Source organism: Struthio camelus, chromosome 29 (assembly GCF_040807025.1).
Source record: "Struthio camelus isolate bStrCam1 chromosome 29, bStrCam1.hap1, whole genome shotgun sequence".
NCBI lineage: Eukaryota > Metazoa > Chordata > Aves > Struthioniformes > Struthionidae > Struthio > Struthio camelus.
Genome location: NC_090970.1, coordinates 5,311,108 through 5,335,119, shown reverse-complemented (window position 1 = coordinate 5,335,119; position 24,012 = coordinate 5,311,108). Strand labels below are relative to the sequence as shown.

Here is a 24,012-nt window from a genome sequence, read left to right as displayed (position 1 = left end):
AGAGGTCTCTCCCCGGTGCCATGGGAGAGCCCTCACTTCCCTGCAAGGCCAGGGCACGGCTCACACACTCCCCACTGCTGCCCTTCAGAGCTACTCCCCAGCAAGGAGGGAGGACAGGAGGCAGTGGGGCTGCACTGGGGCTCCTCACCAACAGGCACAAGAGCAGGGACACATTGGAGAGGAATTGTGAGTGATGAGACAGGAGACAAGAGAGTCCTTTTTCCCTGGAGGGAGAGGTGAGCCGAAGGAAAGGGGCCAAACGAGATGGAGACTGCTGGACCAAGAACATTAGCCCAGACCACGGATACTAGCTTTCCAGTGCTCCTGCAGCTCTCCACCAAGGGTAAGGGATTGAGGAACTCCTTCCTGAGGTGTCGCACAGAGACTGTGAAATGCAAAAACAGTTGTGGGACCTGGGCAGTGGGGGTGTCTGGACAGGGCTGGGGGCAGGCACCAGAGCCCTGCTGGAGGGTCCCCTCTGGCTCAGGGCACAATGGGGCAGGCAGGAGTGCTGGGTCCTGGGGCTGGGGCTGTCCTGAGCCCCGAGGCTCCTGTGGGGCTGGCTCCATCCCCTCCTGGTAGGGTGGTAGGGTGGGAGGAAATTCACGCCCAAGTTTCCTTGGAAGTGGGTCCCCCCTTGGGGTCTGGCTCTGGCAGGAAAGGGGTCCTGGCTCCCAGAGGCTGCAATGTCCACCAGATCCCAGGGGGATCTCAAGAGCCTGCTGGAAATGCCCACAGAGCACATGAAACCTTCCCCTTGTAACAGCCCTCAGCATGGCACCAGACCCACCACCAACGATGGTGGGAGGAAGGAGCTGCCTGCTGGGTCATGTGTCTGCAATGTTGCCATGGCATCGCCCCCAGTGCTGCCCTGCTACTGGCTGACAAGAGGAGGAGGGTTGTGTTGGGTTGCCGGATGTCTCTGTCAGCCCATCACAGTCCAGCACGTGGGTTAAAGACACTTATAAGTGCAGCGGGAGCAAAGCAGGAGAGCAGGAGTGGGAGTGAGTGGGTGTGTAGGTGTGTTCCCATGCTGGCCCTGGCCGTGTGGGGCTGCTCTCCTCCAGGAGCTGCCACGGGGTTAGCACCATAGGACAGAGGTGCCTGGGCCCCAGGGGAGCTGTCCTGCAATCCAGATGTGCTGGCCGGCCCCAAGCAGCTGCGCTGGGCGGTACAGTGTGGTTTGGCCGAGATTTGTCTGCAAGATGGGAATGCTCTTTCTGCCCTTGGATTGGTGGAGGTGGGAAGGGAGCAGGCTCCGGGGCGAGCCGGGATGTTCAGAGGAAGTGCCTGCTGAAAGGCTCTGGAGGACTAGAAGCAAGCGGAAGGGTTGGAGAGTGGGTCTTGGTGTGTTTTGGGGCCCTTGCCCATGGTCGCTTCTGCTCGGAAAAACTGCCTGTCGGAGGGCTCCGAGAGAGGCTGTGCCCACGCGGCACGCCGTGGCCTGGCCGTTGGTGGTGCTGCGTGCCTCTTGCTGGGCCCTGAGACCTGTGGCCCTGGAAGCAGCCTGAAGGGTGTTGGCAGAGCAGCTCTGAGCGTGGCAGCTGTTTGGCTTTCGCAGGGCTTGGAGGCTGGGGAAGGGCCCGTCCTCCCCTTGCCGTTGTCATTAGCCCTGCTGGCGGGCCAGGGGGAAGAGCTGCTGAGTGCTGCCTCTGCTGGTGTCCCCAGCTGAGATGCCCTCGCCTCAGTCCTTCCCCACGTCCCAAACTGTCAGGGCCCCAAATCAGAGAGTGCTTGTTGTCCTTGATGTGTAGGGGATGTGCTGGCTTGGTTCAGTCCCTCCTTGGGGCAGGAAGTGGCCTTTGGAGTTGCGGGAAGGCTTCTTGCTCTGACTGGGCCATGGGGCCCTGCTGTCTTCCGCTTCATGGTCGCTGCTCCCACACAATCGGCCCCTTAGGAAATGTTGCCAGGAATCCCTTGCAGGCCTTTCTCCAATTCCTGAGCTTCACGGGCTCGGTGCGGGTACTGCCTGGGCAGAAGGTGATCTTCTCTTGGGGCAGGAACTGGCCCGTCCTGGGTGTTTTGCTGCACTAGGAGCAGTGTGAGGTGCCAGGGTGAGTGAGGGAGACCGTTCAGGAGGTGTCTCAGCCTTGGGGAGAGCAGGGGCAGCTGCAGGGGGCAACAGCCACGAGGTCCCTAGTGTCTGCGAGAGCTGTGCCAGAAAATCACCACTGCCCAACCAGTTCTTTGTCGGTAGCTGAGAGGCCAGCAGGGGCCGTGTGGCTCGGCTGCTGATTCTGAGGTCCCTTGGGGCTGAGGAGCTGAGAGGCCAGCTGCAGGAACAAGGCTGGCGTGTTGTCTGTAAGGTCCCTTCTGCAAGGGTTACATGATTGGCTAGCAGGAGGCGTGTGGCTGGGGAGGTGCTGGTGAGGTGTCTTCTGGCTGAGCAGTTGCTGTCCACGGCTGGGACGCGTGCTTTGGAGGTGACGTTGGCTGGAGCAGCTGGGAGGTGAGCATTTGGCTGATGGCTGAGGAGGTTATTGTGAGGTCACTTGTGTGTCAGGGGCTTGTAGGGCAGTGGCGGGCAGGCGGCTGGGAAGGTGGCCGTGAGGTCCTGTCTTTTGGAGTGACTGATAGGGCAGCCGCAGGCAGGTGGCTGGGAAGGTGCTTGTGAGGTCAGTGCAGACAGCGCAGCCCCGGTTGCCCATGGCCGGGAAGTGACTCGGAGGTCCCGCCTTTCCCCGCAGTATGTAGGCCTGCAGCGTGGCTTAGACATTGGCGGTGAGATCCAGGCTTGACAGTGTTAGCGTGGTGTGGAAATTGTGCCCCATGAAAAGAGAGGGGCCTGGTGAGGTTTGTCTGCAAGATGGGAATGCTCTTTCTGCCCTTGGATTGGTGGAGGTGGGAAGGGAGCAGGAGCAGAGGTGGGAGTGGATGTTCAGAGGAAGTGCTTGTTGCTCCCTCTTGGAGGACTAGAAGGAAACAGGAGGGCTGGATGTGTCACTGAGCTGGTCACTGAGGCCTGCAGTTTCTGAAGCTCTTGCCTCATCAGCTGGGGCACAGCCTGGGTATTAGCTCACTCGTGGACCCTTCTTTCCAAATGACCCTCCTCTGAGATGAAATGCCAAGTGTGAATCTGCGTCTAATTTGGACAAAGGTCCCCTCTAGCCAGTGAGGTGGGCATAAAAGCAAGTGAGGCTCAGTTACTTCTAGACTGGTCCAGGAAGTGAGCAGGGAGGGGTTGGTGGGACACTATACTTGTGAAAGACACAAAAATATCTTTTGAATAGTGTAGGCCCTATATAGAATAGAAATCTTTAGAAACTACCGTTAAAAATGCACCAAGAAAGAAACTGAGAAAAAGGTTTAAAGTAAATAAATATCTTGTTATACTTTCCAACTTCAAAATTGTTTGTGTTCTTTTTATCCTTCTTGATCTTTTTTTAAGTTTAGTGGTCTTTCAGGGGGATGTTGTGTGTGTGTGTGTTTTTTTTTTTTTTTTTTTTAAAGGAAAGAGATTTTCAGAACTGTGGTAGGATACAGTTAGAGGGTCACAGAAGTCTGGTGCTGTTTCTACTGCCCTGGTGCCCTCTGCCCAGCCTCCATCTGCAGCTCCGAGGGGCTCCGATCTCCTGCAGGTCCCATGGGAGAGCTGCCAGGCCCAGGCAGGGACCTCCGAGACACTGGGACCTCTCCAAGTACCACTCGGTGCTTGTGGTTCGACCCCTGAGCTCTGCCTGGAAAGGGGAAGAGTTAGTTTCAACATTTCAAAAATACGAACACGCATTCATCACCTCCAATGATTGAGTAACTTTAATGTCAGTGTTTTTGCATGATGAAAGAGTGGAATTCTTCAGGAAGGGTATTCATCTCAGGAGAAGAAATACTGATCTGCCCTTGACCTTGTGTTTCCACTGCTCTGTCTATGAGACTGTGGATGTCATCTCAATCATCTCCCACATGTTTCCACATGTCCTGATTACATTGATCATTTCTAAAGGCTTCTTTGCATCCGATGACCTGGGCTTATGTACTTTCCCGTAGTTTCCTACTTTTCCTCCTCCCCTTCCTCTGTATCATTCAGGTACCTCTCAACTCCCTAGTTGCTGCTCTGAGCTTCAGGGAGTCTGAAGCTTGACTCGTCTTTCAGCCATCTCATTGTCCCTTCAAAAAACTCCCTCACTGTGTTTCTATCTCACCTTGCTTATCTATTTGTCAAGAACATGTCAAGGAAGGCTATTCCTTGCAGACTGTGGACCTCACTGGACGCAACTTGTCCTTGACATACACTTGAGGATTGTATGTTATTTCTTAGGACACTGCATCATGTTTATATTGGTCTGATCAGAATTGAGACACATGCTTCTGTGTCTGTTTGCAGTTGATTTTCTAAGGAAAGCAGGTGGGAATTGGTGCCCAGGAGCTGTAACATTCAGCTACAGGCTTGAGTGGGAAAAGGCTAGATGTTAAGCCGAGTGAGGGAAGTCCCCAGGGGCTGAGGAGAGAAATGTCAGGGCTGGGGAGGAAGGTTGTCCATACATGTCTCCTATCCAAAATACCGATTTTCCTGCATGTCCAGGCTTCATCAAGGGACCCTGTGGGTCAGTGTGAATTGGAGAAGGTGGGTATCACTTCTTCTGAAACCTGAAGAATAAAGAAAGCTTGAAAAGTAGACATCTTTACTTTCTGGTGCTCCTTGAAAACTTCCTCTTTTCAATGCCCTCCTGAACACTTGCCAATTAGCAGCAGAAGAATTGAAGAACATGATGGAAAGAGACCGGGGTTGTTAGGGCTTTCTGCATTTTAATGACCCCTCAGGTGTATTTGGTGCTGAGCCCATGAACCTCAGATGCTGAGGAGAGGCTGAAGAAACCTCTGAAGAAGTTGAAGTGAGAAGTAAATCCCAAGTTTCTTGGAGTGTTAAGGAGTCCCCCTGAGGGCCATTACTGACAAAGCCTCCGAAGGGGGCTGATGAGAGCACAAAGCTGGAGGCCCTGATTGCAGGTAGGCCAAGGCAATGTGCAGGTGCCTCTGTGATGCCAAGTCAACCTTGATGTGTGTTCTCAAGCAGATCAGCCAAGCCCCACAGCCAGCCCCTGGGAAGGGTGGTGACTTCCCTCACATGTCTCTCAGGGATCTTCCTGGGGGCAGTGTGAAGGTGGGCATGTGCAGCTCCAACTGCAGGACAACAATATGGCACCTCTTGGTCCTGTGGACAAGGTGGCAGCAAGGCCCCAGGGAGATAAGGAAACTGCTTCTCGTAGTCGGTGGTGTCAGAGACAGCAACCATAGCCAAGAGGCCAGAGACCTCGGTTCTGTTGGAGGCTTTCAGCCATGGCAGTGCCCTCAGCCATCTCTACCACAGTCTGTTTGACACTGTCCCATGCCTGTGCCTCTTTCCCTGCACCCTGTAGACACCCAACATGCTTCCTCCCCTTGCTCTGTCCCCGGGATCTCTCCATATTTACTGAGGTCTCTCTATCCTCGCTGGTGTTCTTTTAAACACAAAGGCATGGGGTGACCTCAGAGGCCTCTGGGTGACCTGTTGCACCACAGCACTACCCTTCAAGTGACATGTCTTTTTCCTGAAGCCCAGGCTGTACCTCTCAAGATGCAGTTTGTGACCCTTTCCCCTTTTTGTGCTCTTTCCCATTGCTCCATCCCCTCTGGAACCACCCTTCAAGCACCACACCATCCCACATGTGGCCACAGCAGTGCTGAGTCGAGGGGGATAAGAACTGCCCTTGTCTCGATGGCTATGCACTTCCTAATGCAGCCCTCCATGCAGCTGGCCTCCTTTGTGGTGAGCACGCAGCACTGGCTCATAGGGCATCCCTTGTGTAACATCTAGGCCCTTCTCCTCAGGGTCCCTCCTCTGCTGGTCAGGTCTCAGCCTGTCCTGATGCACAGCCTGTTCTGCCCCCTGAGGCAAGACCTGCCACTTCTCCTTGCACAACATCATGAAGTTTTTGTTGGACAAAACCCCAAGTTTCTCAAGGCCCCTCTGGACTCAGGCTCCTCTGGGTCAGCTGTTAATGTATGCGTGCTGATGGCTCATCCTATCTTGCAGTGCCTCTGGCAGGGTAACAGCATGAGGACCTGCAGGACACTACACATAATAAAAGGCAGTACCAGTTTCAAGGCCCTAGTGGTAAAAGTAGAAATCACCATGGCAACCATCTCAGACAAGCCAAATGAATGCACAAAGAAAGGGAACCCAGGGCCAATGGGGAAACAGAGGTTGGCTGACTGCATGGGAGGCGAACAGGATGGTAAAAGAAGAGTTTGTAAGGGAGAAAAGAGGGACAAAATGCAATAAAAGGTGAAGGAAAAGAAAACTGAAGGTGATTTGGGGGTGGCTGCCAAGCAGCCCTCAATCTGAATGCCTCTGACCAGAGCGGGACAAGGAACATGCAGCTGATCTGGTGATCCTTTTGGGAGATCTACTTCCATGGTCACAAGGAAGCTGAAGGTTTTCCCTAAGGTCAACAAGGGAAGACCTGAGGTGGAAGGAAATGCTGAATCATTCTGGCTGGGTGGGGCCTGCGGCGGTCTCTACTCCAACCTCCTTCCCACGGCAGGGTCAGTGATCAGCTCCAACCAGGTTGCTCAAGGCTTTACTCCTTTAGGACTTGCAAACCTTTGAGGATGGAGATGGCACCACCTCTCTGGAAAACCTGCCCCAGTGCTTGACTGTCTGGATGGGTCAAAAGTTTCTCCTTATCCCCAGCTTCAAGCTCTCTCTAGTTTCAGCTAATGCCCATTGGGGCCTCATCCTCCCATTGTGCACAATGGTGAAGAGCCTGACTCCATCTTGTTGGTGACTCAAGTCATGCCTACAGCTGTGTCCCTGCTCCTGAGTGGGGCCAAGCTCCTGGGACAGAGGGAGCTGGTGGCACCGTGGCAGCAGTGCCCATGTGCCCAGCTGTGTGCAGCAGCAGCTCCTCTGCCAAGAGCAGCAGGGCTCCGGGCACTGCCTGCTGCTGCTGAGAGGAGCTGCGAGAAGGCAGAGAGAAGTGGAAGGCAGTGTGGAGTGGGAGGAGAGAGGAGAGCTCCTTGTGGGAGACATCTTCCCAGCCTTTTGCATGGTGAGTGTCTAGCTGCAGGGCAATGGGGTTGTGAGGATCGCTCTCCCGGCTTCTGCAGGGCAGAAGAGGGAGAGAGGCTTCAGAGCAGGGACGTCCTGCCCCACTGTCCCCGGGACAGGGCGTGCTGCTTCCTTCTGCCGGGGCTGGTGCAGGGGTGTGAAGCTGGGGTATAGTCCCAGGTGCAGTGTCCCTGCCACCGCGGGGTGTTGTGTGCCCGGGGCAGTGACTCTGCTGCCTGCGTGGGTCAGTGCTCATCCTGCCTGGGCAGCAACCTGCGGTGCTGCAGGGAGAAGGTCTGGGTGGGAGGAGGGACCCCCCAGCAGGCCAGGTTCATTGTCCCGCTGAGAGGGTGCTGCGTGGGTCAGGGCTGCCCACAGCTCTCGCTCACCATGAGGGTATTTGGGGAGTGGAGTTTTCCAGAGGACTTGTCTCTGCCTGGTGGGAATGGAAAAGCAGCAGTCAGGTGTAATCCCGGGGCTGAGCCTCTTCACCAGCACACTGAAGGGTGACAACACCTGCAAGGAAGCTCAGCAGGTGCCTTCACCACCCCTCAGCCTACAGGCACCACCAACATCACCTTGCCAGTCTCATGGGAGATCTTCTGGTCTGCTGTTTAGCTCCTGCACACAGGGACATGCTTTTGAGCAGCTTCCTGCTGCTTGGAGGTTTCTGTAGGGCAGAGCTGGGATCACAGTGGGTGGGATGGGGTCTGTGTGGGGACAGAGGAAGAGCTCCCAGCAAGCACACCTCCAAGCAGCAGAGAGATGGTCCGAGAGGGAGAGGAAACTGCTACCTGAAACCCCATGCGATGTTGGGGTGCAGGAAATGCTCTGCCAGCCCTGGCAGTGCAGATGCTTTCCCCTCCCCAAGCCCCCTGCATCTGTCCCCTGCCACCCAGCAGAGCCCTCTGCCCTCAAGGTCGAGGGATTTAGGACCCTAATAGTCTTTTTGGCAGTTAGAGCCCTAGAAGAGCAGAGAAGCAGCTCTCCTGCCACATGCCCATTTCCTAAACCGTGATCGAGGGACTGAGGACAACTGCCCCGTGATGCCTCCATCTGGGAGGTGATGTGCACAGCTGGGTTAGGGCAAGACCTTGCTCAGTATTTCTCTGTCTCTCTCTCTTTGCCACCCTAGGCAGAAGCATCAAGGCTCCTTGCTTCTCCCCCTGTCCGGGCTGCTCTTGTTCTTGCTCGGGGGCTTTCTGGGGATGGCATTTGCAGCTGCAGACTCTGACACAGACCCTGTGGTTTTAGCCATAGAGCTGTTTCTGTGGATGGAGCGAGAGGAGGAGGTCTCCTTCTTGCTGTGGGGCTCAAAGGAGCAGAGTGTGTGGGGCTGGGGAATGAGCTGACTGTCCCTTCAGGACATCCCTCCTTTAAGACCCTTGACCCTCCCAGGACTGTGCTGCTTGGCTATGTGCTGCCCTCGAGAAGGGCACAGCTCTTCTGGAGGACGTGTGTGATAGCTGAATGTCCCATGCAGAAGCCCCAGAGGTGCTAAGGAACTGGAACTGCTGCTGGGGGTGGCTTTGTGTGGGCAGCTGAAATAAGCCCTGTGTGTCTTTGGCTACAAGCTGACTGTTGAGAGCTCCCTCTGTGTCAGAGCCACATCACCGAGTCCTTCTTCTGATCATCAGAGCCATGCGCTTTGTCACACCCTCTCCATCACTCTCACAACATGTGAGCTGAGAAAGGGAGGAGAGTTTGGAGATGTGCACTGTGCAAGTGGACACCGCTGTCAGCACAGGCCACTTTCCTTTCAGGTTAAGTTGTGACTGAGACTGTCCCCTAGCTGAGAGAGGTGCATGCCCAAGGCATCTGGGACTGGGACTGCTGGGGAGACCAGTGTGCTGGCTCTGTTGTAGGGCACTGGGAGAGTTTTGGCCTCTTGTGACTCTCTCATCTTCACACTGAGAGCAGTGCAGAGGGTGCATATTCCTACCCTGCAGAGCAGACAAGCAAACAAACAAGCTGCCCAAAAGTGAAGCTGTTACTTTTGTGGTCAAAACTCGATGGGAACATGCTGAAAAACCCTTCTACATTGGAGCAGGACTGATGCCTCTGGAGCCGTCGGGCAGAGGTCCCTGCTCCTCGTGGCACACTCAGCCAGCACAAAGTGGAGCTCTGGACAGGGAGTGGAACAAAGGTGCTGCTAAGAAGGAGAAAAGTAATGTCTGTGTGTGTGTGTGTGTGTGTGTGTGTTTGTGTGTTGGTGGGGAATGTCTGTGTGCAAGGAAAGAATTTTGTTCAGAGAGGGTCTCTCCTGACTTGTCACTGTCTTTTCCTCCTTGGACAGTCCTACATGCATGGAGAGAGCAAAATGTCCAACAGCAGCTCCCTCAATGAGTTCCTTCTCCTGGCCTTTGCAGACACACGGCAGCTGCAGCTCTTGCACTTCTCCCTCTTCCTGGGCATCTACCTGGCTGCCTTCCTGGCCAACGGACTCATCATCACAGCCGTAGCTTGTGACCATCGTCTCCACACCCCCATGTACTTCTTCCTCCTCCACCTCGCCCTCCTCGACCTGGCCTCCATCTCCACCACTGTCCCCAAATCCATGGCCAACTCCCTGAGGGACACCAGGGCCATTTCCTACTCAGGATGTGCTGCCCAGGTCTTTCATTTTATCTTTCTCATGTCAACTGAATATTCTCTTCTCACAGTCATGGCCTACGACCGCTACGTTGCCATCTGCAGACCCCTGCACTACGGGACCCTCATGGACACCAGAGCTTGTGTCAGGATGGCAGCTGCTGCCTGGGCCAGTGGTTTTCTCTATGCTCTCCTGCACACTGTAAATACATTTTCCATACCTCTCTGCCAAGGCAATGTCATGGACCAGTTCTTCTGTGAGATTCCCCAACTCCTCAAGCTCTCCTGCTCACACTCCTACCTCCGGGAAGTTGGGCTTATTGTGGTTAGTCTTTTGTTATTCTTTGGGTGTTTTGTTTTCATTGTGCTGTCCTACGTGCAGATCTTCACAGCTGTGCTGAGGATGCCCTCTGAGCAGGGAAGGCACAAAGCCTTCTCCATGTGCCTCCCGCACCTGGCCGTGGTCTCCCTCTTTGTCAGTACTGTCCTGTTTGCCTACCTGAAGCCCTCTTCCATGTCCTCCCCAGCTCTGGATCTGGTGGTGGCTGTTGTGTACTCGGTGGTGCCTCCAGCAGTGAACCCCCTCCTCTACAGCATGAGGAACAAGGAGCTCAAGGAGGCCCTGAGGAAACTCTTTCAATGGGTACACGGTCAGCACCAATAAGTGTCCCATGTGCACCTACTCCTCATTCTAAGGGCATCTGGCATCAAGGCTACATGGTGGGTTTTTTTTTTTTCCCCTTACTTTCTCTGATCCATTCTTGCAAAAAGAATAAAAAGTTTTGATTCATGCCAATTCTCCTCAGAAGTCTCTCATTTGAATATAACACAGACACCATGAAGAAGCACTAAGCCAGGCTTCCCCTTTTATCCCCCAGAGATGGGGGTTGCTTCCCACCCCAGCCAGCATGGCCAGGGCTGAGTCAGGAGTCACCCCATGGCCCCGTGGCCCCACAGCCACTCGTTCTGCAGAGCAGCACCGCCAGCCTGGGGCCCTGCAGGGAGCACAGGGAGGGATGTAGGATCAGCTAGGCCAGCATGGACGCACTGACCTGGGGAAAGGCTCTCTGGGGAGCAGAGATGTCCCAGGAGAAAAGCAGGGTAGCAGGCAGAGAGAGAAAATGAGAACGAGAAACAGGTTTCTCTGGGCACCAGCTCGGGGCAGGTGGCTCTGTCCCCGGGGCAGCAGGAGGTGCCGGAGGGGCTGCAGGGCCAGGGCTGTCGTGGTGTGCTGGGCAGCGGGGTGGGCATGGAGGGTCTGGAGGCAGCCAGGGAGGGGGATCTCATGGGCACAAGAGCAGGGGAGACAGAGTGACCAGCCTCACTGTGGGGCCTCGTCCCCTTTGCCGGGGAGCTGCTCCCCTTGTCCTTGGGCCGTGTCGGAGTTATGCTGTTGTGGCAGCCCATGCCAGTAGTGCACGTGCACCACGAAAAGGGCATGTTGGATAGCCGTATGTGCCACTCAGAGATTCTTCAGCTGACCTGGGGGTTGCCTTCTTGAGGTGTGAGGGGGTTTACAAGAGCCAGCGCACACAACACTTAACAGTAAACAAACTTTATTCCTCCTCTCATAGCAGTAACTATATATATGTGTGTGTATATATATATGTATATATACACCCACACACAATATTTATATACTGGTACAGAAAGGAAAATTAACAGTAATAACATTATTTCAAAGCAAAGTGTACAGCAACAAGAAAGACACAAAACCTTTAGAAAGGGGAACAAGGTCATGGAAGCAGATTGATGCCCAAGCTACTAGACGGCTGCGGCTAGAGCTGAACCGGCAATGAACACGGCTGGGGGGCAATAGCCCCAGAGGGAAGAAGGGACACCTGCGTGCAGGGCCTGCTGCAATTATCCCTCCGGACGGGGTATTCTCCGTTCCCGGGGACAGAGCAGCAGCTCCCTAGCGGGACTGGGACACACGGCTCTTGCTGGAAGAGGTGGCCCTCAGAGACCTCCCGCAAGACCCTCCGGACGGGGTGACACCTCATTGTAGGAGTCGGAGTGGGAAAGGTCAGGCTTCCTCTCCACGTAGTGCGGTGCCCTCGCACGGCGTCCCGGTCGAGGGGGTGTTGGTGACGAAGTCCCGTGGAGCATCTCTTCCGCCGCTCCGACGGTGGCCAGCCACTGCAGCTGCTCGGCATCTTCAGCTGGGGAAATGTGCCTGTAGGAGGCAGCTGGGCGACTCGAGAGCTCTGACAAGAGCTGCCACAGCCTCTTCTTCCCCGGCCACATCGACCTTCGGTGAGTGTCCACCTGCCTTCGCGAGTTCAAGCTCTAGATCTCCAACATGCACACGTGTGCTTCTGTCTGGGCGTTTTTATAACTAGACTAATCCAGTATGTAGTCACCCAGGAGGACTAACCTGACCAATCAAAACATGCACTTTCAATCCGGCCATTTGCATACCCGCTGCCTTGCCAGCCTCCCAGAAGGTTCCTTTGGTCGACAGCCCAGACCACCTCATCTGGGATGCCCAATCAACTTAAAAGGAAAGTAGTGGGGACCTTTTGGTGCGGTATCGATCCCGCTCCAGGTTATAGACAGGGCACGGTGATTGGCCGTTCATCTTCTAGTATGTTCCTATGGTGGGGAGGGGAGTTAATTCACCACAGCATCCCATCACTCCATCCCATCCTCTGCATCACTCATAAAGGAAACAGCATTGGCTCCAGTAGTGACCTCTGAAGAACATTACTGGTAGCCATTAGTCCGTTGGACTTTGCACCACTGTTCTCCACCTTTGGAGCCAGGTGGCCTCCAGCTAATTTCCTGCATACTCCAGTGCTTACTGCTGCATTGCACATCTGCCCACTTTGGCGACAAAGGTGCTAGGGAAGACCATGTCAAAGGCCTTCCTCCATTCAAGCTATACACAAGCTATGCACAGCACTCCCCTTGTCCACACAGCCAGTCATCCCATCCCAGGAGGCAATCTGGGTGGACCAGGTACAAGTTGCCCTCCATGACTTCATGCTGGCTGATCCCAATCCCTTCCTGGGGCTGGAAATCACTCCCAGGAAGATTTGCTTCCCGGGGGCTGAGGTGACACGGAGCAGTCTGTCCTTTCCCAGAGGCTCTTTCTTGTCCTTCTGGAAGGTGGATGCAATGTTTGGGGGGAAGGTGGGGAGGGCTGGGACTGGAGAGCAGCTGTGGGGCGGTGCCAGCTCCTACCACACCGCTGCTCCCTGTGGCTTGGGGAGAGGGGAGATGGGGCAGCACGGGGGTGGTGGCATGGTCAGCAGAGGAAGGGCAGGGAGCAGTGGGGGCTGCAGTGAGGGGTCGTGGATGGTGTTTGTGCAGCACAGAGTCTGGCGCGTTCATCTCACATGTGAAAGTTCCGCACTGACCCCAGGCAGAAACAGGCCACTTCCCTGGTGCCCGGTGCCACCCTCCCAGCAGGACGGGGACATAGGAGGAGGGCGCTCTGCCTGTCCCAGTGCTCAGGACCTGCTCCCCGAGGCCGGCACAGCTTTGCCTGAGGGGCCTCTTGGTGCTCAGCCTCTGCTCTGCTGTGGCTGGGGCAGGGACAAGAGCTCGTGGGGCAGGGCTGGGAGAGCTCTCCTGGGGGTTTCTCTTTTGCAGTGGAGCCGTGAGGAGCATTGGGGCTCCCAGTCGCACCCCATCCCTGCACCTGCGCACGGCCCCATGGCCCCGCTGTGCAGGCATCGCCCAGGGCAGGTTGTGTTCAGGGCTGGGGACACGTCCCCCCGGCACGGTCCCCACCACAGCCCTCGGTACCCCGTCCCCCCACAGCCCTCCTGCTCTGGCACCCTTCCCCAGCACCCGGACCCTGCCCAGCCCCGGCCGTGTCCCACGCGGGGGTCAGCGCACAGCCATGGCCCGGGGTCTGCCGGGGTCGGGGCTGGGAGAGAGGCCGGGCAGGGCCGGCCATTCCCCTCCATGCAGGCACTGAGCCCAGCAGGACGGAGCAGCAAAACGCACCCCTGCAGTATTTCCCTGCCTTTCTGTGTGCACCTAAACCTTTCTTTGGAGCACCTTAGCCCTGGGGAACAGTCTTGGCTCCTGGGGTGGCGAGGAAGGCACCAGTGACTGTCAGCCCTGTTGCTACACTCACCATTTCATGGTGTTGAGCTAAAACAAGTCCCCAGGGTGCTGCCTGCAGCTGGCTGGATAGGCACAGATGGGTCCTGGCCCTTCCTGTTCCTCGCAACCCTTTCATTCGAGGAAGTGCTGGAAGAAGAGGCCTGGAGGGATCCTCACGGCACTGCACTGCTGGTGGCTGTGATAAGGCCCCTGCAAACAGTTCCTGGGCCAGGTGCTTGGGGACCAGCAGCCAGCAGTGCTTATGAGAGCCCATCAGGAGCGTGCCCTCTGGGTGAGCAAGGAGACCTCAGGCTCTTGTCATGCTGTTGGAGAGGAGGTGGCCTCAGATAGGTACTGACGGAAGGAGGGATAGTTCCCATGGCTCACGAGCTGAAGGTGCTGACGCGTGCCTGGGTCCAGGGCACTGCTACCTCCCAGGCCTTCTCCCGCCTCCTGGGAAGCCACTGCAGGAGCAAGCAATTCCTGGGAAGAAAACCTTTCCCATGTTCCTGAGAGTCAATGGCAGGGTCACTTCTGTGTGAGAACATGGCAGGCCAGCAGCAGGACATGGCGGGAGCGCAGGGGAGGCATGCGGACTACTCAGGGAAGTCAACAAACATCTCTTGTCTTTCAGCTCTAATAAATCGTACACATTAAAAAAGGATATCATGTATAGTGATGAGGAATCACCCTCAGGATTCTGAAGATGAATTATCTCATCACATACATACTAAACAGCAGGAAACATTCCTTAACTGCAACAAGTATGTGTCTGGGTGCTGTGGATTCAAAGTCTTCACAGTGCCGGGTCTTTGCAAACAGCCTTGGCTGTTGTAAGAGTGAGGGTTGGGAGAGGAGGAAGTCAAGACAATTTGTCAGGGACAGAGGGTTATATCAACACAGGGAAGCAGTAAGCCTCAAGGTGAATCTCGGTCCTAGAGTTCCTATAAGGTACGCTGTTATTACTGATCAAGTTGAAGGACTCTGCCTCCTCTTCCTGCACCAAAATGGTCTGCAAAAGCTTCAGGTGTGTTGATTGAATCCATGCTCTTCCTTAAGTGACTCAAGACCAAGGAAATGTGTTGCCTATCCCTTTAGACAGAAGATCTGCACGGATTTGTGTAGCCCTCTTTGCCGTCCCGGCTTCCAAGCAGGGACTTGTGTAGTGGGAACAAAACTGAGAAAGGCTTTGTTAAAACAACGTAAGAGAAAACTTGAACCAATATCTGCATCTATAGGCCTCTAAGCTTATGTTACTCTTTTGCTATTGCAGTGTGGAAGTCATTAAAACGCACAAGTGAAAATATGAGGTTAGGTTGTCCCAATTATTTTTCTCCATTTCTCTTACTGTGCTGGCCAGGAAATCTGCTGACCTACCAAACTCAGTTATGTCTCTAGGACCTTTGGCTCGAGCCAGGAAAGTTTCTGCAGTGCTGTGGTGGCCAAAAGAACTGCTCTCCACAAACATATGTCAGGTGGACACTATGGGATCTTGCTCAACTACAGCGAAATCCCTAGAAAGTGTATTTGCAATCTGGATTAGAAGACAGCACACAAGGAAAAATGAAACTCTTGTAATGGCAGGAACAACAAAAATAAATATCATAGACGCACTGGTGATCATGGTGTTACTGTACCTATCGAGTTTGCAGTTTGTTAAATAGAGCTCCTTTGTTTCAATGCCCATGTTAATTTTCTTTTCTAAAAACGCTGTTCTGCTCCTTCCTCCCTTCCCACCTTCTTCCATAACTGTTGACCAGTTTCAGCTGAACATGATAAATGTAGGGATTTCAGTGCTTTGGAACTCTAGGCATCATGAAAAGGAGTGTCTGGGTGAGAAAGGGATCCCAACAGGTGTGTGCTGGGAGAGAAATTTGCAATTTGCCCCACAAGGGCTAACTGACCCCATGCCCTTTGTGCATGTGGATGGCCAATGCCCGTGTGTGATGTGAGAACAATCACATGTCCCTCCAGCATGGTGGGGACCAGCAGCCATGGTGAATCAGCAGGATTATTATTGTTATTATTATTGCTGCTTAACTACTACCACCAGAATCAGTTTCCTCAGGGCATCTTTGAGCTCCTTGTTCCTCATGCTGTAGAGGAGGGGGTTCACTGCTGGAGGTATCATGGAGTACTGAATAGCCACCACCAGATCCAGAGCTGGGGAGGAGATGGAAGAGGGCTTCAGGTGGGCAAACAGGCCAGTGCTGACAAAGAGGGAGACCACGGCCAGGTGAGGGAGGCACATGGAGAAGGCTTTGTGCCTTCCCTGCTCAGATGGCATCCTCAGCACGGCTGTGAAGATCTGCACATAGGACAGCACAATGAAAATGAAACATCCAAAGACTAAAGAGGTACTAACCACAAGAAGTCCAACTTCCCTGAGGTAGGAGTGTGAGCAGGAGAGCTTGAGGATCTGGGGAATCTCACAGAAGAACTGGTCCAGGACATTGCCTTGGCAGAGAGGAATGGAAAATGTGTTGGCAGTGTGCAGGAGAGCATAGAGAAAACCACTGGCCCAGGCAGCAGCTGCCATCTTGATGCAAGCTCTGGTGCCCATGAGGGTCCCGTAGTGCAGGGGTCTGCAGATGGCAACGTAGCGGTCGTAGGCCATGACTGTGAGGAGAGAATACTCGGCTGAACATAAGAAAAAGAAGAAAAAGGCTTGGGCAGCACATCCCGAGTAGGAAATGGCCTTGGTGTCCCTCAGGGAGTTGGCCATGGATTTGGGGACAGTGGTGGAGATGGAGGCCAGGTCGAGGAGGGCGAGGTGGAGGAGGAAGAAGTACATGGGGGTGTGGAGGCGGTGGTGGCAGGCTACGGCTGTGATGATGAGGCCGTTGGCCAGGAGGGCAGCCAGGTAGATGCCCAGGAAGAGCGAGAAGTGCAAGAGCTGCAGCTGCCGTGTGTCCGCAAACGCCAGGAGGAGGAACTCATTAAGGAAGCTGCTGTTGGACATTTGCTCCCCCTGGGCATAAGGAGCTGTCCAAGGAGAAAAAGATAGTGAGAAGTTAGAGAAGACTTTTAAAAATAAACAATTAAAGAAATAAAATGTTCCATTTCTCATTAGAAACACCCCATTGCCTCTCTCCTTTATTGGGAGTATCCCAATTGGGTGCAGCTCCTTCCCATGAGCTCTGCTTTAGGCTGGCAGAGTGTGTCGGGAGGAGCAGGGACCTCTGCCCATGGACTCCGCAGGAGTCTACCTGGCTGTGCCGTAGGGGGTACATGGGAATGGGGGGAACAATAACTGTCGAATGAAATCCATTGTCTGAGTTTTGCAGAAATTACTTTCAGGGATTAAGTCTTTTTATTATTATTTTATTTGAGATGTCCCTGTCACCCCTGGGGAGTGTTCTTTCAAGGTTGAAATCCTCGGCATTTCTGCTGTGAGTCCTGAGAGGAAAGCATCCACTGTCACTTGGGGCAGAGTGAGGGCAGCTCGTTTGTTTATTATTCTCATCCCCAGCTGTCCTGTGCTTGCACCTCTTTCAGCTGCAGGATGATGTTACTCTTAAACAAAAACCAGCCCCTGCTGAGAGCAGAGGAGTGCACTTTCAAAGGGCAGATCTCCAAACTCCTCACCCTTTCTCCAGGCACCTCAGGCAGCTCTCCACACTCCCCTTCTGGCCAAGGACACTCAGGGCTCTTTGCAGCTGCCCACCTACAGCCTCCCACCTCCTTCTCCACACTCTCTGCATCTCTGAACCTTCTTGATAGGTCTGTAAGCTATCAGAGAGAAGCTGAGAGACAGCGGTGCCTTTCTAGAGGGCAGCTCGCAGCCTGGCAGGACACCACAGGGAAACAAAGGACTGTTGGACTGAAGACGGGCTCTCCTTCAGGGAGAGCCAGCTCATTTCCCAGTCCCACGGACTGCATTTCCTGGAGCTCCACAGGTCAGGAGGAGGCTGGGGCAACCTCCCTGCCCTGCACACCCCTCTGTTGCACAACTTGCAGCATCGGTGTCTGAAGTGCACCTGAAACCCCCCAACCCCAGGACAGCCTGAGAGCAAGAAGAGGAGCAGCATGGAGAGGAGGGGAAACAAGGGGCCACACCATGATCCTGCTGCCAAGGGAGGCAAGGAGAGAGAGACAGACGAGCACTCACAAAAGCCTTCACCTTGCCCACCTGGCCATGCTGCCTCACAGACAGCGACATTGCAGGGCAGGTACTCCCAGCCCCTTTGTCAGGGAGCACAAAATGACCCCATGGCAGGAGAGATGCCCCTCTCCTCTGCTGGAGGTCTGGCTGCAGAGGAGGCAGCTCATGCCCTGTTCCCCTTGGCTGTCAGGGCTGAGGCTCTGCTGGGTGGGAGAGGAGACATGGGGAGCTTGCTCAGAGGAAGATATCTACATCAGAAAGACTGACCATGACTTGCCCAAATCCATCCTCCCATCATGATTCTGCCAGCATTTCCTTCTCATTCCCTGAACATCTCGGCTGACTGAAGTTGCCTCTGCTGCGAGCTGTCTCTGTCCCTACATCTTTTCCCTCTCAGTGATCACAGACCCCAACCTACCTGCTGTGTGCTCAGTTCTACCCTACAGAAATCCTCCGGGACTGAGGCATGGGCAGGGGCATCTCTGTGCTTGCAGGTCCTAAGGAACAGGTCACATAAACCCTGAGGAAGCCCATAAAGGTGATGCTGGTTCTGTTGTAGGTTGAGGCTGAGGTGAAGCTGAGCTTTCTCACAGACCTCCTGATCTCTGAGGGTGAAGGTTTGTGAGTCCCAGGCCCTTGCCAAACCAGAAAACCCTTTCTTTTTTTCTCCCTGCTCAAATTAGGAAATGGAAAGCCCTGGGAGGAAAGCTCTTTGCCTTTCAAATAGCCCTCTTTTTTCACCTTCCTCTGCAGGGCAGGGACACTGCTCTGAACCACCATGCAGACCTGTGTGCATGTCCCGTCTTCACAGCCCTGCAGCCTTCCCTGGGAGAAGGTAGCAGCATGCCCTGTCCCTGTGATGGGGTGCCAGGGATTCCTGCTCTAAAGCATCTCCTCTTCCCCTGCACAATGGAGAAGCTGGGAGGATGATACTTAAAAAACCCATCAGTAGTGGGATGGAAAGGGTTTAGAAGACCCCTCTGGGAACCTCTGCAGTGTTGTCCTTCAGCCAGAGACTTACCGTGTTCAGGGCTGGGAAGATGTCTCCCACAGTGAACTGTCAGCTGTCCTCCCACTCCACACTGCCCTTCACTTCTCTCTGCCTTCTCGCAGCTCCTCTCAGCAGCAGCAGGCAGTGCCCGGAGCCCTGCTGCTCTTGGCAGAGGAGCTGCTCCTGCACACAGCTGGGCACATGGGCACTGCTGCCAGGTTACCATGCGATCTCTCCGTCCCAAGAGCCTGGTCCTGGTTAGGAGCAGAGGCCCAGCCGAAGGCAGAAATTCTCTGTCCCTCGGGCTCCCTCCTCCTGGGAAATGTTCACTGATGAACACCTAAATAATCACCTTTGCTCTCTCTCTGAACAATACAGGGAGACCAGTTACACCACTGTCATTTGTCTCATCAGAGGATGGTTATCCATGAGAGGTGGAAACATCCTACCTAGGAAACCCATATTCCCGTGTCTTAACTAGGCAGGACACCTAGAAGGGGACAAGAAGGGAGTTCATTCACCCATTGTTCAGACATTGATTCAGATGAGTCAATCTAGGTTTCTCACGTCTGTTTAGAAGACCATGCGCTGGAGTGGGATTCAGATGCCTCCCGTCAACTCCACAAACATGCAGAAGGTGGGATTCCCCTTGCCCAAGCTGGTGTACACAACAGAGATGTCTGCATGTCAGCTCCTTCTCTAAGCTAGCGTTATAATCCCTGGAGATGGAGAGTGGGAGTCAGTTGCTCACACACAAACACCTGGGGACACTGGAAGAGACAGAGGTGGTCCAAGGCTTGTGCCAGTGTCTGCTTGCTCTGATGGAGGAACTGGGGCCCCTGCATCCTTCTAGAGCATGAGGTGGCTGTCTGGTGGGGAATTTCTTTGGCCATCAGAAATGACACTAGATGCCTAGGACAACTAGAGCTCTACTCACAAGGAAGCCGAGACATATGAAGATCCCTGCATTGCAAAACAGCTGATGTAATTCCATGCAGACACTTGAGGCAGTGACACAGAAATAGGCTGGCAGGGCCATGTCAGATACCTGGGGTGTGCAGCACAACTGCATGCTTCTAGCAGGTACTCCATGGCCCCTGCAGGAAAGCCATGCCCCTTTGGAGTGCTTGCTGGCCAAACACCTCAGGGCATCTCATGTTTTCTGCCTGTGCCCAGACTACTGAATCCCTCCACAGCCTTTTGGGAAAGTCCCTCCCAAAGTCCCTCTCACCCCTCAAGGGGGTGAGAATCAAGGGAGTCCCAGATGCTGAGGGGAATGAGGAAGGATAGTCAGAGGGCACAGGCCCTGGCGTTCAGAAGAGCAGACTTCGACCTTTTCTGGGGAGTGGTCAGGGAACCCATGGGAAGCAGCTTGGAAAGGCCCAGGAGCTCAGGAAAGCCAACAGGTCTTTGAGGACAGCACCTGCCAAGCACAAAAATGATCCATCATGATACTAAAGAAAACTAGTAGATACCTCAGGGGACCAGCGTGGCTAAACAGAGACCTCACACCTTAGCTCCAGGGCAGTCAGGCAGCATCCCAGAAGCAGAAGGAGGGGTAGGCTGCAAGGGAGCCAGCATCCCTTTGCATCCCCATTGTCCAGCATCACAGGCAGGGTGTTAGGGAAGCCAAGGCTCCCCTAGGATTGGCACTTGCAGGGGATGTCAAGGGCCTGAAGAAGAGCTGCTACCACCTCAGTAAGAATCAAAGACTCAAAAGGAAAAGGTGGGCTCACTGCTACATGGGGCAGGGAACCTTGTAGCAGCAGATGCAGAGAGGTGGGAGGAACTCCACCCCTTGTTAGCTTCAGTTTTCCCAAGCAAGGTCTCCCAGGCTGTTGTGCCTTGGCTCCAGACTCCAGAGGACAAAAACCACCAACAGTGGATGAGGCTAGTGGGGGATGACTTGGGAGAACTCAAACTATACACGCCAATGAGGTTGGATGGGTTGCACATGAGGAGGCTGTGAGAGCTGACTGCTGTCGCAGCAAGGCCACTCACTATCATCTTGGAAAGGTTGTGGAGATGGGGTGAAGTCCCATTGACTGGAGAAAGGCAAATGTTACCTCTGTCTTCAAGAAAGGCCACAAGGTCTTTCACCTAGACTTTAGCCAGGTGTTTGACACTGTCTCCCACAATAGTCTTGCATGCATGTTAGAACGTTACAGTCCAGAAGAGTAAACAACTGGATGTCTAAAAAGCTGCTTGGCTGATCAGGCTCAGAGGGCAGTGGTGAATGTGTCATGCTCTTCCTGGAGGCCAGGGAGAAGGGGAGCACCACTGATGTCTCCAGGAACTTGTCCTGTTTATCTTCTTGATTAGTGACACAGAGGAGGCAACACTCCTCATACTTGAAAATGACCCAGGTGGGAGGTGGGGGGGCCCAGTCCTTTGCTGGAGGGCTGCCATTCAGAGGGCCCTAGACAGGCAGGAGGCATGGGCTGTCAGGAACCTCCAGAAATTCAACCAGGACAAATGTCAGCTCTTGCCCCTGCAGTTACAGGCTGGTTTTACAGGCTGAGGCCTGGGTGCTTGGGGAGCAGCTGTGTGGAAAAGGACCTGAGGGCCCGCGTGGAAAGGAGGCAAAAGATGAGGCAGCAGCATTCCCTGGCAGCAAAGAAGGCCAGAAGTATTGGGGGCTGTAGGACCAGGAGCATAGCGAGGAGGTCGAGGGAAATGATCACCTGCTAGTCAGTATGCATTAGACCCCAGATAGAACACTGTATCTCGTGCTGGGTCCCCAGAAGAGGTTGATAACTGGGAGCGAATTCAGCTGAGGGCCCTCACAAGAGTCGGGGAGCTGGAGCTGTGAGGAAATGGGGCTTGTTCCACTTGGAGAAGAGATGGCTTTGGAGGGATCTCATAGGCAGCCTTCCAATGGCTACAAGGAGGTCCTCAAGAAGATGGAAGCAGGCTCTTCACCAGGGTGCATGGTGGGAGGACAAGAGACAATGGGCTTATGTGGAAAGAAGAGACATTTGTGCAGGAGACAAGGAAAAGCTTTTCCACTACACGGATGGTCAAGCATTGGAAGTGGTTGCCCAGAGAGGCTGGGCAGTCTCTTCCCTTGGAGGCTTCCAACACCAGACTGGAGGAAGCCCAGAGCACCCTGCTCTCACCCTCAGCGCTGACCTTCCTGGGAGCAAGGAGATTGCACTAGAGACCTCCTGAGCTCCCTTCCACCCTGAAGGTGTCCACGATTCTTCCCCCTCTCGATCTTCTCTTGCTGATGTCAGGGAAGCACGCAGGTTCCCTGTGAGAGTGGAGGTAGGCCAGCTTTCTTGTCCTCCTCCACTCAGAGGTATTCAGATGCAGGACTTCTTGGCAGGGATCCCCAGAACAGTCCTCATCAATCTTTTCCTTCACTTTCAGTTTCCCTTTTTTTTTCTTTTTCTTTCCCCTCTTTTAAGTTCGTCTCACTTACTGTCCTGATCTCTTTCCATAGAATTGGCCCTCCCCTGCTTAACCTTAACCCATTGGCGCTTTTTTGGGTTGTTTTGTTGGGGTTTTTTTGGTTTGTTTTTTTGACACAGAGGTGCTTCAGTCCAAAAGGATCTTGAGAAACAAAGGTGATTCGGAAAAACAGATACCTCATGAAGATTTACAAGAGACCTGTCGTGTCAAGTCCTGCACCTAGATGGGAATAACCCCGCCCATGAGGAGAGGTAGAGGGACCTGGGCTTCTTTATCCTGCTGAAATGGAGGTGAAGGGCAGTAGAGTAGTAGACTGTGACAGCTTGAAGAGATGACAGAGCTTTTCTTGGTAGTGGGAAACAGCATGAGAAAGAGAAAAAGCCACACACAGCAGCTTGAGGGGTTTAGATGTGACATTAGGAAAAGAAAATGTCACTTGAAGGGTAGTGCTGTGGTGCTACAGGCCACGCAGAGGGACTCTTGTGATCAGCCCCTGCCTTTGTGTTTCCAGGAAAAGCAAGTGAGGACAGGAAGATATCAGTAGAGGCAGGGAGATGCTGGGGTGAGAGCAAGGTGCGGAAGGAGGCTGGGAGTCTACAGGCTGCAGGGAAACAGCAGCAGGCATGGGGGCAGTGTAGGATGGCCTGTGGTAGAGATGGCTGAGGACACTGCCAAGGCTGAAAGCTCCCAGCAGAGCTAGGTCTTTGGCCTCTTGGCTGTGGCTGGTATCTCTGCCACCAAGGCCCACAAGAAGACACCTTTTCCTTAAAGCACTGTGGCCTTGCTGCCTCCTAGTCCCTGGGGAGCCCAGGAGGTGCCACATCATGGTCCTGCACTGGGCGTTGCATATGCCCACCCGCACACTGCCCACAAGAGCAATGTGTGATGGAAAGGATCACCCTGTGCAGGGGCTGGGGGTCAGGGCCTGGTTGCTCTGCTTGAGAACACACATCAAGGCTGACTTGGCATCACAGAGGCACCTGCACATTGCCTTTAGCCTGCCTGCAATCAGGGCCTCCAGCTTTGTGCTCTAATCAGCCCCCTTCGGAGGCTTTGTCAGTAATGGCCCTCAGTGGGACTCCTTAACACTCCAATAAACTTGGGATTTTCTTCTCCCTTCAACTTCTGGAGAGGTTTCTTCAGCCTCTCCTCAGCATCTGAGGTTCATGGGCTCAGCACCAAATACCCTCGAGGGGTCATTAAAATGCAGAAACCCTTAACAATCCATGCCTCTTTCCATCCTTTTCTTCAGTTCTATTCTGCTGTGGCTAATTGGCAAGTGTTCAGGAGGGTATTGAAAAGAGGAAGATTTCAAGGAGCACCTGAGAGATGTCTGCTTTTCAAACTTTCTTCACTCTTCAGGTTTCAGAAGAAGTGATACCCACCTCCTCCAATTCACACTGACCCACAGGGTCCCCTGATGAAGCCTGCACATCTAGGAAAAGCAGTATTTTGGATAGGAGACATGTATGGACAACCTTCCTCCCCACCTCCCCAGCCCTCACATTTCTCTCCTTGGCCCCTGGGGACTTCCCTCACTCGGCTTAACATCTAGCCTTTTCCCACTCAAGCCTGTAGCTGAATGTTACAGCTCCTGGGCACCAATTCCCACCTGCTTTCCTTAGAAAATCAACTGCAAACAGACACAGAAGCATGTGTCTCAATTCTGATCCAACACAAATAAACATGATGCAGTGTCCTAAGAAATAACATACAATCCTCAAGTGTATGTCAAGGGCAAGTTGCCTCCAGGGCGGTCCATGAGGCTGGAAGGAATAACCTTCCTTGACATGTTCTTGACAAACAGATAGGCAAGGCTAGACA

The 24,012-nt window shown here is 54.0% G+C and overlaps 2 protein-coding genes across 2 annotated transcripts; one reads left to right on the top strand and one right to left on the bottom strand.

Annotated features, from left to right (window-relative positions):
• The first annotated feature begins 9,692 nt into the window (after positions 1-9,692).
• LOC138062782 (olfactory receptor 14A16-like) lies at positions 9,693-14,979 on the top strand. The gene is made up of 3 exons (XM_068921787.1): positions 9,693-10,190; positions 11,802-11,875; positions 14,952-14,979. The coding sequence occupies exons 1-3, from the start codon at positions 9,693-9,695 to the stop codon at positions 14,977-14,979; spliced, it is 600 nt and encodes a 199-aa protein (XP_068777888.1).
• A 725-nt stretch (positions 14,980-15,704) lies between these two features.
• LOC138062781 (olfactory receptor 14A16-like) lies at positions 15,705-16,295 on the bottom strand. Its single transcript, XM_068921786.1, has one exon. It carries the CDS (start codon positions 16,293-16,295, stop codon positions 15,705-15,707), a length of 591 nt encoding a protein of 196 aa, XP_068777887.1.
• Between the last annotated feature and the right edge of the window lie 7,717 nt (positions 16,296-24,012).